The sequence below is a fragment of the Coenobita brevimanus genome, chromosome 57 (assembly GCF_032717465.1).
Source record: "Coenobita brevimanus isolate Jiangsu-jjx chromosome 57, ASM3271746v2, whole genome shotgun sequence".
Taxonomy (NCBI): Eukaryota; Metazoa; Arthropoda; class Malacostraca; order Decapoda; family Coenobitidae; genus Coenobita; species Coenobita brevimanus.
In genome coordinates this window covers 49,883,787-49,899,742 of record NC_137010.1, presented here as the reverse complement: position 1 = coordinate 49,899,742, position 15,956 = coordinate 49,883,787, and the positions used below count along the sequence as shown (strand labels likewise).

The window sequence follows — 15,956 nt, the reverse complement described above, 5'->3', positions numbered from 1 at the left end:
CTTTAGAGGTCTTGTCTTGCTTTTCTCGTATTTCCCTAACCTTTTGTGTTCCTCTATGTCTTTACTACAGATTTCCTCTGATACTTCTTTCAGTAAGCTCATTACATTTGCCATCTCCTTTTTGTCTCTTGTGATCTTGTTTTTAACTTCATCCTCTTCTATACCAGTGATTACTATTGATTTGTTTATCTTTACTGAATCTCTGACTAACTTTGGGTTGTTTTGGATTATTCTTTTCACCTCCTTTTTAATGCTTTTTTCCTCCACCCTTGTTTCTAAGTCTTTCTTTACTTTCACCATTTCAGCATACGTGGTTTGTACATCATTCTTGTAGCTTTGCACAGCTTCATTTACTTGTGTTATCTTCTCCTCAATATCACTGCTCTGGTCAATAAGACTGCTAACTTGCCTAATTGTCTCTGTGTCATTTTTGAACTCTTCCATAACACTCTCGTGATTGACTACTGTACTTGCCATTTCACTCATTTTCTTCCTAAGTGTACTCAATTCCACGGTTAGTTCACTGATGGTTGTGTCTTTCTTATTGGCCTCCCTTCCTAGTTTTTCTATTTCTTCCTTTTGCAAGTGCATCTGCTTCTTTATTTCATCAATTTCATTTTTGAAAGCCATTTCTAGTTTGTTTACACGTTCAACCAGTCTATTGTGGGTCTCTACTTCAACCAGTTCTTGGTAGAAATCATCATTTTGCTTTTTACCTTTATCCTTTTTCTTTTCCAAATTTGTTTTACTGAAGTATGTATCCATTTTGTAATACTTAAAGTGCAAAGCATATACTTACAATCTCCGTCTTGTTGTAGTCTAAACAAACCTCAGAGATGACTCAGCGTATTCTTTCATCTTGGTTCTATTTCCTGTTTTTACAAGTCTTGTTGAAACTTATTATTTTTTTCCTTTTTATAATGAACAATCATTTAGTCTAACCTGGTACTGAGCTTGACTCATACAAAGATACTATTTAGGTAATGCCACTGGCCGTGATGATTTGGTACGGAGCGCCGGTGTCACACGTCCGCCTAGATTAAATCCCTGTGTGTGTGTGTGTGTGTGTGTGTGTGTGTGTGTGTGTCCGTGTTCTTACCTAATTGTATCTTTACAGGAATGAGTCAAGCTTGTACTGTCCCGTGTCTTAAACCATATTTATCGTACACATACTTAAATTTGTCAATTGTTTTGGCACATACTACTTCATTCGGTAGTGCATTCCACTGATCAATTGCTCTGTTTGGGAAACTGAATTTCCTTACGTCTTTATCACCTCTCTTCTTATGCAGTTTTTTGCAGTGTCCTCTTGCTGATGGTTCCCCATAGGTTAAGTAACCATTTATGTCTATTTTCTCCTTCCCTGATATGCATTTATATAACATTATCATGTCACCTCTTTTCCTTCTCTCCTGTAGTGTTGGTAGATTCTGTTTATTTAGTCATTCTTCATAGCTTAGATCCCTTAAGCTTGGTACCCATCTTGTAGCGGCCCTTTGAACTTTTTCAATCTTGTCTATGTGTTTTTTGAGATGAGGACTCCAGACTACTAATGCATACTCCAGGGTTGGTCTGATGAATGATGTTATTATCCTTCTTAGCATGTCTTCATTTATGTATGTGAATGCTATTCTCATATTTGCAAGCACTGTATACATGTTCCATACCTTCTCACTGATGTGGTCAGCCGGATATAGTCTGTTATTGATAATCACACCTAGGTTCTTCTCTCTTTCTCATGAGTGTAGGGTTTTATTTCCTAACATATAATCATAATCAGGTCTTTTTCCACTTTTACCAAACTTGATTACATGACAATTGTCCACATTGAATTCCATTTGCCATGTATTACTCCATTCACGAAGTTTATTTAATTCTTCTTGTAGCTCTTTACAGGAGTCTGTGTTAGTAATTCTCCTTTGTATTTTTGCATCATCTGCAAACATATTTAGATAGCTTTCATTTCCAGTGTTACTGTCTATATCATTTGTATACACTAAAAACATGATTGTTGCCAGCACTGAGCCCTGTGGTACTCCACTAGTCACTTCTTTCCATGATGAGTAATTTCCCCTTATTACTGTTCTCATTTCTCTTTTTATGAGAAAATCTTGCATCCAATAATACAGTTTGCCTCGAATTCCTCCTTGATGGTACAGTTTCCATAAGAGTCTTGGGTGTGGTACTGTGTCAAATGCTTTCTTGAAATCTAAATAGATACTGTCCACCCATCCTTCTCTTTCCTGTATTGTGTCTGTTACTCTGTCATAGTAGTTCAACAGATTAGTAACACATGATTTTCCTTTTCTGAAACCAAACTGTCTTTCTGTTATCATATTGTGTTCTTCTAGATGATTTACGAAGTACCCAAGCTTTTCTTATAAGCTTTTCTAATACCTTGCTTACAACACTGGTCAGTGATACTGGTCGGTAGTTGAGTGGATTTTGTCTATTCCCTTTCTTGAATAAGGGGACAATGTTTGCTTTCTTCCAAATATCAGGTAGATTACCTTGACTCAAGGATTTCATGAAAATTAAAAATAATGGTTTACTTAACTCCTTTGCACATTCTTGTAGCACCCAATATGAAATTTCATCCGGACCATTTGCTAATTTATGTAACTCCTCCTGTATTACTTTTTCTGCTATTTGTATATCTGGTAGTATGTGTTGGCATGCATGTTCCACATAGTCCTTCTCAAAGTTTTTTTCTTCTGTAAAAATTGATTGGAAATTCTTATTTAGTGCTTCACAAATATCCTTCTCTTGTGTATAGGTGATTCCCTCGTCCATAATGGATTGTATTTTATCTTTTACTTTGGTTTTGCTTTTGATGTAGCTGTGTGTGTGTGTGTGTGTGTGTGTGTGTGTGTGTGTGTGTGTGTGTGTGTGTGTGTGTGTGTGTGTGTGTGTGTGTGTGTGTGTATTTACCTATTTGTAGTATACAGGAATTGAGCAATGCTCGTGTTGTCTTGTCTCCATATCCACATTTATCAAGTCTACCTTTACACACATGAATGTTTTTCTCATACACCACCTCTTTGTCTAAGTCGTTCCAAATATTTAAGTATTTACCTAATATACCTAATTGTGATATACACGGAATGTACTATGCTCGTGGGTTTCCGTCGCTGTTTCTCAATAAGTCGAATTTAGCTTTAAACTCGTTTAAGTTTTCAGACTGGACGATCCCTTTGTCCAGGCTATTCCATAAGTCTATACTTCCGTAAGGAAAGCTATATTTCTTGATATCCTTCAAGCAGCTTGACTTTTTCAATTTCATTCCGTGTCCTCTTGTTGCTCTCTTATCCCATACAAACAGATCTTCTTTGTCAATTTTATCTACTCCCACCATGGTCCTGAACACCACAATCATGTCTCCCCTCTTTCTCCTTTCCTCTAATGAAGGCAAATCCAGTTCTTCCAGCCTCTCTCTGTATGACAGGTCTGTCAGACTGGGGACCATCTTGGTTGCTGTTCTTTGTATTCTCTCAATCTTGTTTATATCTTTCTTTTTGTGTGGGGACCACACTACCGCCGCATATTCTAACCTGGGGCAGATCATAGCCACTATAAATTTTTTCATCATTTCCTCATCTATATAATGAAATGCTACTCCTATGTTAGTCAAGAGTTTATAAGTCTCTCCAACTATCTTGTTAATGTGCTTTTCTGGTGACAAACTATCTTGGACCAGCACTCCCAAATCTTTCTCTTCTCTCCTTTTTGTGATTAATTCATTACCCAAAAAATAATTCTGTGATAGTCTCCTGGTAATTTTCCCCATTTCCAATATTTTACATTTCTTTACATTAAATTTCATTTCCCACGTCCGGCTCCAATTGTGTATCCTATCTAAATCCTCCTGCAGTATTTTACAATCCTCCTCAACCTCTATCTTCCTCAAGCTCTTTACATCATCAGCAAACAAACTTGCATAACTGTTCACTCCATCTACCATATCATTTACGTAAATCAGGAACATTACTGGCGCCAACACTGAGCCTTGAGGGACTCCACTTGTTACTTCCCTCCATCCAGACATCTTTTCCTTTATTACTGTCCTCATTTGTCTGTCTCTCAAAAAGTCTCTCATCCATTCCAGAAGTTTCCCTTTTAGTCCTCCTATATATTCTAGTTTCCACATTATTTTCTTATGAGGTACCTTGTCAAAGGCCTTCTCTAAGTCTAAGTACACACAATTGTAATACCATGAATGTTGCCCCACCGGTACTCACCAGTGTGATGCTAGTGGTAAGACCTTTTATGCCATTGGCTGACACCAGTGTAAAACCTGAAACTTTATCCCACCAGTTGACACCAGTGTAATGATGATAGGGGTATGTAGTTTCTTACCTGTTGTGGGTATTGATCAACTCACCCATGGATATACAAGTGGTACTCGACTTAATATAGTGGATGGTAAATATTTATGAAAAAAGAATGAATTGTGGTAGCGTTTGTAGTTTTTGGCCGAGTTTAGATTTAGTCGGTACCTCAGGTGGTTGTCGTTCCCTCAGCGAAGGAATCTTGAATTGGAAGGGGAGTGAATTTGGCTTGAGGACATAATTTCCTTGATTAGGTATACTGTTAATTTCCACAAAAAAACTTTTTTATTACATGACCCTTTTTAGTATGAGAGAAGATTGTAAATGTTACTAAGGCTTTTGGGTGATCATTCCTCTAACATTGTTACCAGACGAAACAATTTGATTCACGCGAGGTATGGAGTTGTTGTACTCTACTTTCTTTTTTGGCCGTTACTCTTGGGCTCAACATTGGCCTCAAGACAGGGACACTTTTACGGATATGATTTGTCTGTTCGGGCTGGCATAGCCTCGAATCAATATGAATGATTATTTGTATTCATCTTTCACCCATATAGGTATTCTCCTCATATAGTTTTCTCGGTTCTCACATCAAATCAGTATTGTTTTTCACGTTTCACCATCGACAATGTTATATAATCACTAGAAATACATAATCTCTCGGGCCTGTCTAGCCTCGAGGAATAATTAAAAGAAAAGAAATACAATCACTAGGAACACCTCAATCACTCGGGCTTATTTAGCCTCGAGGTACAACTTAAATATTACATTATTGCTCACAATCAGTAAGTTCCCTTCCACGCTCCTGATTATAATTTTTTCTAATAAACTAATTTTAAAAAAAGAGAACAGTTGATGAATTTGAATTTTCCTTTCCGTTACAGAACATATCACTTCTATACTTCTATTCCTTATCTACAAAAAAAAAGAATTCACTTGATAGAATCATTAATAACACATCAAATACCTTCGGTTTATGATAATAACTCGTGAGTACTGTAAGTGTAAGTGTAAAAGTCTATGGGCAATACTTGGGAATAATGGCGTGCTCCCACAGACGTCGCCGCCGGTGTCTGGGGACTAAACGAACGTCTGTTATACACGATGTTTGGGCAGCAAGTCACTCTACGTTAAACTCTCAACAATATTACTTCTCATAGTTCATAATAAGTAAGGATTAAACAAAGAAAAAGAGGGGGAGGAAGAAGAAATGTGGACGACTCACCTAAACGAACGTCTGTTACACACGATGTCTGGGCAGCAAGTGGGGCATGTCGGGCACTAAAAGACGCCACTGCTCAAGTCAAATGAGGTGGTGTTTTTGAAATATGGGGGGTTTCAATTCTCTTTACAATTTATTTAGCAGTGTACGCATGACGACAAGACTTTTGATTGAATTGGGGAAAATTTGGGATTTATTCTTACTTAAATTAGATACTGATTCTATCACTATTTCAATTTGAATCTGAGAGCAGCTCATGCCATCTAGTGACGGCCAAGACAAACGGGACTTTAAATCCTCACAAATGACATGATTTAGGCCCTTTTGGACTGCTAATCTTACATACTTGTGTTCTAGCAGCTTCATTAGCAAGCATTTCACAACTAGGTCACGGAAAGAATTGTATATTCATCATTATTCTGTTTAAGGTTTAAACTCGGCGCCCAACGACAAGAAAAGTTGGCGCATCTGTCTGTTATTCATTACTCTACGAGACGGGGAATTCCCATAGCTCAACATCCATAATTACATCACCCACTGCATAGATACAGAGATACATACATATAAAAATAGAGTTAGCCCTACAGTAATTATTAATATATGAATTACTACTTAGGGTAGGAACTTATAAACTAATATTCAGGTTACACCCTATCTAACTTAAAATTACAGTACTACTAAACACATACATGAATATCAAATGTGTGGCACTACACAATCTACCCAACCATCTCTCTCCTGTACCACATCAATCGCTCTTGAGTAAAAGCTCAACAAGTTAGAAACACATGACCTTCCACTTCTGAATCCAAACTGACATTCAGCCAAAATATTCATCTCTTCCAGATATTTTATCCATCTGTCTTTCAGGATTCTCTCACACAATTTTGCGACCATGCTGGTTAGAGACACTGGTCTATAATTCAGGGGTTCTTCCCTGTTTCCTCCCTTGTAAATTGGTACCACATTTGCCCTCTTCCATTCTTGTGGCACTTTCCCCTCTTCCAGTGAGCATACGATTAAGCTGTGAATTTTATCCGCCAGTTGTTCTCTGCATTCCTTCAGTACCCAATTAGAAATTATATCAGGTCCTAGGGCTTTCCTTACATCTTGAGTTTCCAGTAATTTATACACTTCCTGTACCTCCACTTTTATATCTTTCATCACCGGAACATTTCTAATCACTCCCTCTCCTTCCACAAGCTCCTTTTCTTTAGTGAAAACTGACTGGAAACGTTTGTTCATTATTTCTGCTTGCATTGCCGCATCCTTAAAGACCTCTCCATCTACTTTCAGTTTGGTGATTCCTTCCTTTTGTTTCAGTTTGCCATTAACAAATCTATAAAACAGTTTGGGTTCATCCTTGCATTTGTCTATTATACCTTTTTCAAAATTCCTTTCTTCTTCTCTACGTATTCTTGTGTATTCATTTCTTGTTCTTTTATATTCTTCTTTTGTTCTGTTGTTACCTCTCTTTCTCCAATTGTTCCATGCCTTATCTCTCTCTTTTTTTGCTATTGTACACCTTCTATTAAACCACTCCTTTTTCCTGTTTTCTTTCCCTCTTACTCTTGGTACAAAATTTTCCACTCCCAAATTATAGAGGTCTAGAAAGATATCCCACATCCTCTGTATCTCTCGTTTCTCTGAATTTTCTCCAATCCGCATTTTCAAAAAAGTTTCTCAATCCTATAAAATTTGCTTTCCCAAAGTTGTATCTTCCCTGTCTATGAAGCTTGTCTCTTGGCTCGACGTTTTCTATTAACATCTGGAACTCAATGACCACGTGATCACTTTTTCCCAAAGGACAGAGATATTCCAATGATTCTATTACATCGGGTTCTTTGGTGAACAGTAAATCTAACCTTTCTGGTGTGTCCTCACCTCGAAACCGTGTCTCTTCTTTGACCCATTGCATCATCACATTATTCATTATTATATTTAATAACATAGTGCCCCACGAATCCTCGCCGCCTCCCGAGTACCATTCCTCCCAGTTCACCTCTTTACAATTAAAGTCACCCACCAAAATTATATTATTGCTTTTCTCAATTATTTTTTGCAAATAGCTAGCCATATCTGACAACATCTCATGGTATTCGTCATCCTTCCATGCTCTCGTCTTTGGGGGAACATACACTACCACCATATCTCTCTTAACATTCTCTCCAGTTTCTAATTTCATATATATCACTTCAGCCCTGCCTTCTCCCATTTCCACAGTATCTACATTAATGTTGTTCTTCACTGCTATCATCACTCCTCCTCCCTTTTTTTCTTTTCTGTCTTTTCTCCACAGTTTGTATTTACCATCTCCCAAATGAACATCAATATCTTCTCTTAATTTGGTCTCTACAAAGCACATGACATCAGGTTCATGTTCTCTCAAGAAATCGTTAATTTTGATCCTTGTCGATATGAAACCATCAACATTAGTATATATCACCTTCAAATTATTTTTGACGTTTTTAATACCCTCTTCTCTCCTACTCTCTGTCCGTACCACTTCCTCAACTTCTGATCTTTCACAACCATCCCCCTTAGTTTCCTTCACTTCTATTTCCTTAAATACCACTTCCTTACTTTCATATCCAATACTCTCCAAAAAAAAATATTACATTCTTCCTCTGTCCTCTTATCATTTTTTTCCTTTACTTCTTCCTTTAATGATTTTAAAACTTCTCTTTGTTCTTCATTCAGATCTTTTCTTATTATAATATTTTCCATCCCCGCCTCTTTACTTAATTTCCAGGTCACTTTAAGTATCTCATTTATTACACTTTCTGATGTAAACTTGACTCTCATTGGTCTTATTTCCCCTTTCTTATAAGGCCCTATCCTCCTTACTTCCTCAATTTCTTTTATCCAATTGTCTCCATCGGGGTCAATCTTGCCTAATATTCCTCTCATCAGGTTCGTCTCTCTCTCGAGTCTTACGAACCTAACCTTTTCTTCCTCTTCCCTGTTTCCAAATACTACCACACATCTGCTCCTTTCTACAGTTTCTCTCACTATTTTCTCTTTTTTCTTAAAGTATTTTTACTACATTTTCTTCCACTTCTTTCTTGTTCATTTCCCTTTCTTCCTGGATGATCTCTCTTAAGCTGACCATTTCTTTCTGTTCTTATTCTAAGTGTGCCCACTTTGCCTTATGTTCTTCTAATACATTACTCATGTTCTCCGTTTTATTAGTACTCTCTTCTAGTTTCCTCCTCAATTCAACATTTTCCCGCTTCAAATTCCTAATCTCTTCATTCGCTGTTTCATTGGATTGGATCAGACTCTGTATGGTAGTTTCCGTATTTACAGACACATCCTTTATCACTAGATTCTCTACTTTCTTTTCAAGTTCACTAATCCTCATAATTAATGTTTTAACCAGGTCCATGACACTGGTATTTGCATCAAATCCTTGAAATTCTAGTCCCTCATTGTTTACATTTTCGGCCATGTTTGATGTTAAGTAGCAAAACAGCTGTTACCAAAAAAAAACTACAAACATTCATGTATAGTCTAGCTAATAAATCTTTACATTTTTCGTAGTCTATTAACTTTCATTATTTTAAATTTAAAACAAGACCTTAGGAGACAGGACAGACAAAATTCCTGAAATTACTTAAGGTTAGCAGCGATGGCTGGGACGTCTGCTCTCTTCGGCTGTGTGTGTGTGTGTGTGTGTGTGTGTGTGTGTATTTACCTAATTGTATTTACCTAATTGTGATATACAGGAAATGAGCTATGCTCGTGGGGTCCCGTCTCTGTTTCTCAATAAATCAAATTTTGCGTTAAACTTGTTTAAGTTTTTATACAGGACGATCTCTTTGTCCAGGCTATTCCATACGTCTATACATCTATGAGGAAAACTATATTTCCTGATATCTTCAAGCAGCTTGGCTTCTTCAATTTCATTCCGAGTCCTCTTGTTACTCTCTTGTCCCATAAAAACAGATCTTCTTTGTCAATTTTATCTACTCCCACCATGGTCCTGAACACTGCAATCATGTTGCCTCTCATTCTCCTTTCTTCTAAGGAAGGCAAATCTAGCTTTTCCAGCCTCTCTCTGTACGACAGATCTTCCAGACTGGAGATCAGTTTGGTTGCTGTTCTTTGTATTCTCTCAATCTTGTTTATATCTTTCTTTTTGTGTGGAGACCACACTACTGCTGCATATTCTAACCTGGGGCGAATCATGGCCACTATCAACTTTTTCATCATCACCTCATCCATATAATGAAAAGCTACTCTTATGTTATTCAGGAGTTTATATGCTCTCTAACTATCTTGTTAATGTGTTTTTCAGGTGACAAACTGTCCTGGACCAGCACTCCCAAATCTTTCTCTTCTCTCGCTTTTGTGACTGGTTCATTACCTATCGAATAATTCAATGATGGCCTCTTGGAACTTTTACCAATTTCCAATATTTTACATTTCTTAGCATTGAATTTCATTTCCCACATCCAGCTCCAATCATGTATCCTATCCAGATCCTCCTGCAGCATTTTACAATCCTCCTCAACCTCTACTTTCCTCAAGATCTTTGCATCATCAGCAAACAGACTTGCATAACTGTTCACTCCATCTACCATATTATTTATGTAAATCAAGAACATTATTGGCAACAACAGCGAGCCCTGTGGGACTCCACTTGTTACTTCCCTCCATCCAGACATCCTATCCTTTATTACTGTCCTCATTTGTATGTCTTTCAAAAAGTCTCTCATCCATTCTAGAAGGTTCCCCTTCAGTCCTCCTATATGCTCTAGTTTCCACATTAGTCTCTTATGGGGTACCTTGTCGAAGGCCTTCCCCATATTTAAATACACACAATCCACCCAACCGTCTCTCTCCTGTAGCATGTCAATCACTCGAGTAAAAACTCAACAAGTTGGAAACACATGACCTTCCACTTCTAAATCCAAACTGACTATTAACCAAAATATTCGTCTCTTCCAAATATTTCATCCATCCATCTTTCAGAATTCTCTCACATAATCTTGCGACCATGCTGGTTAGGGACACTGGTCTATAATTCAGGGGTTCTTCCCTGTTTCTTCCCTTATAAATTGGTACCACATTTGCCCTCTTCCATTCTTGAGGCACTTTCCTCTCTTCCAGAGAACACACAGTTAAACTGCGAATCTTATCCGCCAGTTGTTCTCTGCATTCCTTCAGTACCCAATTAGAGATTTCATCTGGTCCTGGGGTTTCCCTCACATCTTGCATTTCCAGTAATTTATACACATCCTGTACTGCCACTTTTATATCTTTTATCACTACATTTCTAGTCACTCCCTCCTGTTTCACAAACCCCTTTTCATTGGTGAAAACTGATTGGAAACATTTGTTCATTATTTCTGCTTGCATTGCTGCATCTATATAGACCTCTCCTTCTACTTTCAGTCTGGTGAGTCCTTCCTTTTGTTTCAGTTTGTCACAGACAAATCTATAAAACAGTTTGGGTTCTTCCTTACATTTGTCTATTATACGTTTTTCAAAATTCTCTTCTTCCTCTCTACGTATTCTTGTGTATTCATTTCTAGCTTTTTCATATTCTTCCTTTGTTCTGTTTTTACCTCTCTTTCCCCAGTTGTTTGATGCCGTCTCTCTCTCTTTTTTTGCTGTCATACACCTTCTATTAAACCACTCCTTTTTCCTGTTTTATTTCCCCCTTACTCATGGCACAAATTTTTCCACTCCTGAATTATAGAGGTCTAGAAAGATATCCCACTTCCTCTCTATCTCTCATGTTTCTCTGAATTTTCTCCAATCTGTATTTTCAAAATTTTTCTCAATCCTGTAAAATTTGCTTTCCCAAAGTTGTATCTTCCCTGCCTATAAAGCTCGTCTCTTGGCACCACGTTCCCTGTTATCATCTAGAACTCAATGACCACATGATCACTTTTCCTATAGGACACAGATATTTCAAAGATTCTATTACATCAGGTTCTTTGGTAAACAGTGAGACTAATCTTGCTGATGTGTCCTCACCTCGGAACCGAGTCTCTTCTTTGATCCATTGCGTCATCACATTGTTCATTGTTATATTTAATAATATAGTGCCCCACGAATCTTTGCTGCCTCCAGAGTCCCATTCCTCCCAGTTCACCTCTTTACAGTTAAAGTCACCCATTAAAATTATATTGTTGCTTTTCACAATCTATCTATCTATCTATTGCCAGACACCTTAATCACGTATGGGGTGGCTACAACCAATTTGCCTCCATGCTGCCCTGTCTCCTGCCATTTCACTGCCCTGCTCCCAACTCACACCCCCCTCTCTCATATACCTCTCCACTCCATCCCTCCATCTCATCCTCGGCCTCCTCCTCCCTCTCCCCCCCTCCACCTTACTCACATTCACTCTCCTCATCACTCTCTCACTCTCCATTCTCTCCACATGGCCAAACCACCTCAGTGTGTTCCTCCTAATGCTTCCTTTCTTTTCTCAATAATTTTCTGTAAATAACTAGCCATGTCTGACAACATCTCCTGGTATTCATCACCATTCCAAGCTCTTGTCTTATGGGGAACATACACTACCGCCATATCTCTCCTGCTATTCTCTCCAGTTTCTAATTTCATATTCATCACTTCAGCCCTGTCTTCTCCCAGTTTTACAGTATTTACAATTATGTTGTTGCTATCATCACTCCTCCTCCCCTTTTTTTCTTTTCTGTCTCTTCTCCACAGTTTGTACCTACCACCTCCCAAATGAACATCAGTATCTTCTATTAACTTGGTTTCTACAAAGCACATAACATCAAGTTCATGTATCCTCAAGAAATCGTTGATTTCTACCCTTGCCGATATTAAACCATCAACATTAGTATATGCCACCTTCAAATTATTTTTGATGTTTTTTATACCCTCTTCTCTCCTTCTCTCCATTGGTACCACTCCCTCAATTCCTGATCCATAACTCTCCAATAAAACACTGTCTTCTCTTCCTCCGTTCTCTGTTCGTTGTTTGCCTTTGCTTCCTTTACTAACTCCTTTATTTTAGCTCTTTCTTCCTCATTTGCATCTCTCCTTATCCAAACATTTTTGAACCCATCTTTGTCTAATAATTTCCATGTTCTATTGATGATTTTGTTTACTGTTGCCCGGGACTTAAACTTTACCTTCAATGGCCTCGCCCCTCCTTTCTCATACTAACCTAAACACTTTTTCAATCTCTTCCTAACCTAAACACTTCTTCTTGAGCTTCGTTGTTTCCCTTACAACACCCTTACCAGACATGGTCATACTTATTTAGGCCAAAAATTACACAAAATGGCATTCCACACATGATTACTGTCACTGCTCTACTCACAGCACTGTTTGTACTCAGTTACGATGTACTACAACAGCAGCTTGTATAAAGCTGGTGATGCAACACGATGCATAGTAGGCGAGCGTAAGAGAGTTCCTCACTCTGAGATGGCCGGTGCGAGAAAAACGATATGGGTGAGTGATGGCTGTGGGGGATGTGCGAGCGTTTCTGTGCATCCTGGGAGGTGGGAGGGCTCAGCTGGCCGCGAGAATGGGCATGATTCAAAATTTTGGATTATCACCTGTGGACGCGACATCGGAGGGTCCATCGTTAAACTGGGCGTAGCCATTGTCTAGCAGGCTATGGTGGTATTTGTACCCCCATCGCTAAGCAGGGGTATCAAATCTTGAGGTATCGTATATGGGGGTATACCTGTATCAGTTCAATCAGACAGACTGGGGTTGAGCAATGCCAGCTATAACAACCAATTAGTCAAAGGACAAACTTTCTGTTTTGTTATTGCTATCTCCAGGTTTAAATTAGGACAGCTCTCTTAAACAGAGAAGAGTTAATGAAGGCTATTCTGACCTTTCCAGTTTGCAAAGTTTCTCATAAGCTAAACAAAAAATACAGTACAGTAATCTCAGTTAGCAACAATAAACTGTTCAGTTATCATAGCGAACAAGTTACTGGATATGATGAAATGTCGTACCATGTGGTGTCTTGTGTAGGTGGCGGTGGGAGGTCCTGCTGAATTGTCACTGTGACCTGAAGTGTGTTGATCTGGTGGCTGATAGTGTTGTAACATACGACGGGTGAGAAGCTGCTCATCCAGTCGGCACTCCTGCATGTACCACACCAGGGCACCCAAAGCCGACACTCCCATCTCATACTCTCCTCGTGAAGTCATGCCCAGTGGATCTCCTATATAATGAAGAAGAACTAGTCAAATGACACGAAGGGATCAAATGAAAAAAGTGAGGGCTGAAGGAAGAGACTACAACAGAGAAATGGTGCAAAATGAGATGTGAGAGAATTGCGTACAGCACATAACAGGAGAATAAAGCTAACAGAAGATAGTGAAGGTGATACAAGAGATTAGCCACCCCCAGTGGAAACATGGCTAAGGAGAATAGCTAAGGTCTCCTCGACAGCCACATCCATTCAAAATTTTGATTTAACACAAAAATTACACAATAGTTTTATAAGTCTTACAATGTCTTGCATAACATTATTTTATCCTTTACCTAACCATGACCAGCACACAATGTGAACCCAACATCCATCCATCAGCCAATCCTATATTGCCCCATGAGGAGAGTAGGAGCCCAGGGCTAGGCAAGTTTGTCCTGACATTTAAGATGAGAGTGAATCACCAAATATAATATCAGGTAACCTATGGTATTTGTAAAGAATACTTTGTACCTGAATGGGCCTCTTTGTCCTTTCACAACAGAATACAGTAATCCCTCAATATCTAACATAAAGGAACCAAAGGCATGTCCGATTACAAGCAAAATCCTGTACCCATATCCTGCCTGTACCCAACTTATATGTACAGCACCCCTCCTTATTTTGGCAATGTTCTCCAGCCTTTCAGATGTATTTAGACATCAAAACACATGTGGGAATATCCAATATAATCCTTGACACTAAAAAGGCAATGCATTAACAACAAAAGTCCACAAAAAAGTAAATGAAGACGATGGGTTGCAATAAATATTTTTAACCCTCTTGGGAATCTTAAGTTTTCAGAATGTTTCTGGAAGAACAACGGAGTGATTGCTAATTCCACAGCACATGGAAAAACTTTGTCATGGCCAAATACTGTATGCCCCCAGCATTGATTATATTGGTATAAACTGCATTCCATCATCTTCAATGGTATTTGTACTATATGGTAAGATAAGCAAATAAAAACACACAAACCTGATGGGTACAAGTACAGGAAAGTAGCAAGAATAAATTTGTTCAGGAGTAAAAAACACCTCCACAAAAATTCCCAACATCCTAGTGCAAAATTTTGCCTGCACCGTGCAAGTGCTAAGCATATGTCTAGACGCAGAATTTCATGAGCATTGTGGTGTTTTCAGAATTTCGATACGGGTAACAGTACAGGTATTTGTATAAACTGCCAAGAACTAAAAAACTCACTGGTGGCGATGCAGGGAGGGTGGGAGGCCAGGCAAGCAATGCTAGGGTTGGGGAGAACTGAAAAATGGGGAGGGATATAAGCCTGGCAGCAGGGGGGGAGGGGAGAAGCATAAGAGCTGCCAGGGAGACTTTGACCATTCAGTGATGAGATGGATGGGCACTTTTGCTCTGCTGGTGGGGTAGGCTCTGTGTTGCTTGCGCAAGACCAGTACGTTCCCACTGATCCGGCCGGCCGGAGGACTTTGACCATTCAGTGAGGAGCCGGATGGGTGTTTTCAGTCAGCTTGTGGGATGCGGTCTGTATTACTCTGTATTACTCACGCATGGCTGTTAGTATCCAGGAGATCTGGGTGACTGAGGGACTCTGACCATTCGCTAGGGATCAGGACAGCCATTTTTGCTCAACCTGTGGGTTATGGTCCATTACCTGTGAGCATCCGGTAGCATCTGAGTGAACCGGGTGGCCGGGGTACTATGACCATTCGGTAGGGATTCGGACAGCCATTTAAGCTCAAATTGTGGGTTACAGTCCACTACCCACACGTGAACAGAGAGGCCAGCAAGCCACCCAACCGATGCTTAAAACTTTTCGGCCGCCCAGCTGCTGATGTCGGAACTTTTATATTCGGACAAATTAATCCAGATACGGATATAGTAGATCCAGGGCCAAACATCCATATAAGGAGCATGTTTGGATACGGAGTGTCCGGATGATCGAGTGATTACTGTACAATCTGACCCCTACTTACGAAAGATCAACTTAGGAAAAATCAGCAGATACGAAAAAAGTGTGTGTGTGTGTGTGTGTGTGTGTGTGTGTGTGTGTGTGTGTGTGTGTATTTACCTATTTGTAGTATACAGGAATTGAGCAATGCTCGTGTTGTCCTGTCTCCATATCCACATTTATCAAGTCTACCTTTACACACATGAATGTTTTTCTTATGCACCACCTCTTTGTCTAAGTCGTTCCAAATATTTAAGTATTTTCCTAATATACCTA

The 15,956-nt window shown here is 39.0% G+C and overlaps 1 protein-coding gene across 1 annotated transcript in view; it reads right to left on the bottom strand.

Moving 5' to 3' along the window:
• Nucleotides 1-15,956, bottom strand: part of Msh6 (DNA mismatch repair protein Msh6) — a 746,240-nt gene that overhangs the window by 377,579 nt on the left and 352,705 nt on the right. The window contains exon 12 of the mRNA XM_080274091.1: nt 13,515-13,726. Within this exon, the coding sequence (XP_080130217.1) occupies nt 13,515-13,726 (212 nt within the window). The remainder of the gene's footprint in view (nt 1-13,514; nt 13,727-15,956) is intronic.